This window comes from Neltuma alba, unplaced genomic scaffold, assembly GCF_004799145.2.
Source record: "Neltuma alba isolate B1F8T4 unplaced genomic scaffold, ASM479914v2 tig00010274_pilon, whole genome shotgun sequence".
Classification (NCBI taxonomy): Eukaryota; Viridiplantae; Streptophyta; class Magnoliopsida; order Fabales; family Fabaceae; genus Neltuma; species Neltuma alba.
Genome location: NW_021635198.1, coordinates 1,410 through 5,427, shown reverse-complemented (window position 1 = coordinate 5,427; position 4,018 = coordinate 1,410). Strand labels below are relative to the sequence as shown.

The window sequence follows — 4,018 nt, the reverse complement described above, 5'->3', positions numbered from 1 at the left end:
ATTTTCAAAATTCTTTGCATACCAGTCATCTTATATTCAATTTTTTTAGCACATATTATACTCAAATTTAAGTTCTGAAATGAGAATAAACTTTCTTAAAAAATAAGACGTAACTAGTCAAATTTCATCAATGTGATCTAACTAGAAGGAGCTTATGCAGTAAAATAGTTTCATTTGTTATCAAGCATCAATCTTTCACATTCTAGTTCGCCCTTAACATAAGTCTACCTGACAAGAACATAACAGACAAGAGACTAATTAAGGGAGCGATTAATAAACTCTCGAATAAAACGAGTCGCAAAGTTCAACCTTCTTAAACTTATGAAGAAAATCCACAAGATAATGCAAATCTTATGCTTGCTGATTTGAGTGCGACGGAGGCATGCCAAGTTGTTCTAGCCGCGAGTATCGAAGAAAATTCACTTGATAAACTGCTAGCTGGGAAGAAAATTTAGAGAGTAACCCTCGAAAATTGTGGTTCTTATATGCAACTTTTTGTGCATATTCTTTCTTAAGTTGCCTCAGCTTATAGCTTAAAGCTTCATTCAGTTCTGCAGGCAAGGGAAGAATTAGTGTATTATTCATATGCCAAGAATCTTTGCGCACTAAATTCAAGTAATTAATGTGGTTTTCCTATAACTTCAAGAATTTTGGAAGCAAAATATAGAATAGTTCGATAAATTTTATTTCTAATAACAATCTTTATTTGATTAATGGCAGAAAACAAACCCCACTTGGAAAATCTGGAACAATACATCAAGTACCTTCTCTAAGCTTAGCTGTTTCTTCCATAAACTCTATCTCACGTAAGATCCCCTTCTTCTTAGCTTTCAGGTCCGAATTTTCCGTCTGCAATAGATGGGAAGTAGAATCGATCAAAGGAACATGAGGTAATGAATCAGATAACTACTAAATTAAGGGCACCATCATTTATCCTTTTACAGCCTTTTTTTTCTCCAAAGGCAGCGGAGCCTCTCCTCTTCCCTTTCCATCATCTTCCTTCGTTTTTTTTTTTCCTTCTAACTATTGGATTAATACTTTTCAACAGTTTAGATTTTAAATTTTTTATAAATTTTCTATAAATTTTTTTTAAAATATTTAGTGCATTTGCAAACCATTAGTATTAAATGTTAACTGCTTGTAATTTATTATTTATTTATTTTATAATTTAATATTTTAATAATAATTTTAGAAAAATTTAAATCTCAGCCGTTGAAATATTAATCTAAGGGATAGAAAAAGGGAAGAGGAGGGAAGAGAAGATGAGATGTTCCGAACTGGAACTGGTAGATAAGTCACAAATAAGCATCACTTAAATGTGTGCTCTATACTCCAAGTAGCCATAATTAATAGGAGCGAGTATGTGTGGGTCTTCTCTTCTATAGGGATTAAATATTGTCTAAATAAATCATATATTTATTATACAATTTGTCATTCATACGTAGCGTGCGTACTTATAACTAAATTTCATGCTCAATATGAATGAAGTTTATGATAATCTTTTAGGTAATGCAAGAGTTTAATTAGATATATGAAAAGTCTGCTATTAAAGAAAAATAAGAATATAATTAAATAAACACGTCAAATGATTCCTGAAATCAAAACTTTTTTTTTTTTTTAAGAAAACTCAAATGTGTATTCTATACCCCAAGTGGCTAAAATAGAGGTGACTATGTATTGGTCCTCTCTTCTATTGGGACGGAGGGTTAGATACTATAAAGAAAAACTTATATTTGCTATATGATTTGTTACATGCACGCAGCATACGTATATAGAACTGAATAAATTTCATGCACAATATGAATAAATATAAGTTTTGATAATCCTTTAGATTCGGCTCGTATTTAACTAGATATATATAGAAAGTTAGTTTTGAAAAAAAAAAAAAAGAATACACCTAAATAAACAAGTTATACGATTCTTCAAATTAGAACTACTTTAAAGAAAACTTGGATAGGAAAGCTATGTCTCTTTTGAGATAAATTGAAAATTGTTTTCAACATTTAAAGCTAAGAAACCTTTGTTATACACAGACCTTGGTTTTCGCAAGCTTGACAGAGATCTCAGTTGACTGTGCTTGAAGTATCTGCACCTTCTTCTCTAGATCCATTGCGTAACGAGTCCTCCTTTCTTTAGACCGAGCAGCAGATTCCCTATTTGCAAGAATCCTATACACAAACACTCATTATCATCAATTAATACTCAAGAATCAAATTCGCATTGCAAATCATACTATTCACACAAGCCGTGATTTATGTAATTCATACTAATTTTCATTCCGTATATACATGCCAGATTTTTAAACATGTTTAGCATCTGGTTCAACTATATGTGTGCCTCCAACTTCACCACTTGTAGTATTATTTTTCATTAAGAATGACACTAGATTTTCTTAAGCGATTTAAGAAAACAAAAGACGAAGTTTACAGTAGTATCAAACTGGGGTTCTTTTTTTTCATTTTGTTGAAAACTGGGTGTTCTTTGAATGAAGAATTTGTACCTATAAAGTGAAAACAAATTGATTATTACATATAAATATACAGTAAAATATGAAGATATAACCGATAAAAAGAGAAGCATCTTTATCAACCTCTTAGCTCGCTGGGATCTAACATAGCTACTTTGGTGATCTTATCAATAGGCATGGCTTTTTTCACTTCATTTGCTATAGACACATCAACCTCCGTGGACACAGTAGTTGAAGCATCCATGTAAAACAACCTGCGCCTGATTCACCACCGGATTCACCGGAATAGCATCATTCCTGCAAGATTCTCGGTTGCTCCAATGAAATCTCCACCGCCTGTGATGTAGTCCATGAAAGGGGAGTCCATAGACAAGCTCTGGATTTGGTCCCCAAGGGACCCTAGTGGCATGTTGAGCCTGGAGTGTAGGTAGCTCAATTCCTCTGGCGAAAAATCAGCGGTAGTGGGCAACTCCACCGATGTGGTTGGGTCAATGGAAAGGTCGGGAAGCGGAGGAAGAGGGTCATCAATAAAGTCTACGTCAAAAGGCTCAAATGGAGCCAGCTTATTGTAGCTGGTAATTCTGGAGTTACTGTCAGAGTGGGGCCTAAAGTGGTGGGAGCCCAGCGGGGGGAGTCTCCAGCTTTGTCCGGCTTTCACTGGAGGCACTGGTGCTGTGGTGATTGACGACATAGTGAAGGGATCCATAAGCTTTCGTTTGAGGAAGGAGGAAGAAAAGCTTTCAATTGGCTTGGGATGAGTGGCTTCATAACCAAAGTGAAGGGTTTCTTATATAGAAAAATACCTCACATAATTCCTTCCAAGAAAAAACTCACAATTCCTAGAAATTATGTTTGACTTTATAACTACCATATAAAAATTTGTCTTAATTACATATACGACTATAATAATAATAACAATAAATGTAAATTTTTAATTTATATTCGATAAAAATTCAATTGAATTTATTACATTAAGAATTCTTTATGTTGAATTATGCAAGTTAAAGTTATGGTAATTATTAGGTTGTGGGGACCTTTCCAAGATTGTTCAATAGTCTCATGCGTTACAGCGCACATTTCAAATAAAAATAAAATAAAACAATTGATGGTAACTTTTACTTATATAGGGGAGAAAATCCTTGATTTTTCTCAATTTTATTCTGATAATACTTAGACAATTTGACATATTATCTTTATTGAAATAAATCAATGGTGTCATATTAAGTGTGACATGGGTGAGATGAGATTAAAAATTTATTTCCAGTTATAATCTAAATAAAAAGGAAAAAGAAAAGTCTATAATTTAAAATTTAAATAATTATTTGGAAAAATTATTAATAGGAAAAATCAAGGGAAAATGGTAAATAAAGATTCCTGAATATGTAAAAATGCGATTTGGGACCCTAAATTTGAAAAATAGCAGAATAAAGACCCGGTCCCATATTGCAAATATGAAATCTTGGTAAAATGTTTGAAATGCCCCTCAGCCAAATTATGATTGATTTACTGAAATTGTTATTCGCTAAAGTAAACTCGTCATTTCCTATAGTC

The 4,018-nt window shown here is 32.8% G+C and overlaps 1 protein-coding gene across 1 annotated transcript; it reads right to left on the bottom strand.

Moving 5' to 3' along the window:
- Window positions 1-351: 351 nt before the first annotated feature.
- Window positions 352-2,711, bottom strand: LOC114755481 (transcription factor RF2b-like). The gene is made up of 5 exons (XM_028944358.1): window positions 2,591-2,711; window positions 2,428-2,500; window positions 2,036-2,168; window positions 765-849; window positions 352-551 (listed from the first exon to the last, which is right to left on the bottom strand). The coding sequence occupies exons 1-5, from the start codon at window positions 2,709-2,711 to the stop codon at window positions 352-354; spliced, it is 612 nt and encodes a 203-aa protein (XP_028800191.1).
- Window positions 2,712-4,018: the final 1,307 nt, after the last annotated feature.

Coding starts and splice junctions, on each gene's coding strand:
- LOC114755481 (XM_028944358.1), bottom strand. CDS start 2,711: ATGGATGCTTCAACTACTGTGTCCACGGAGGTTGATGTGTCTATAGCA. Junction 2,501..2,590: donor AGATCCCAGCGAGCTAAGAG/GTTGATAAAGAT, acceptor TTCACTTTATAG/GTACAAATTCTTCATTCAAA. Junction 2,169..2,427: donor AACCCCAGTTTGATACTACT/GTAAACTTCGTC, acceptor GTTTGTGTATAG/GATTCTTGCAAATAGGGAAT.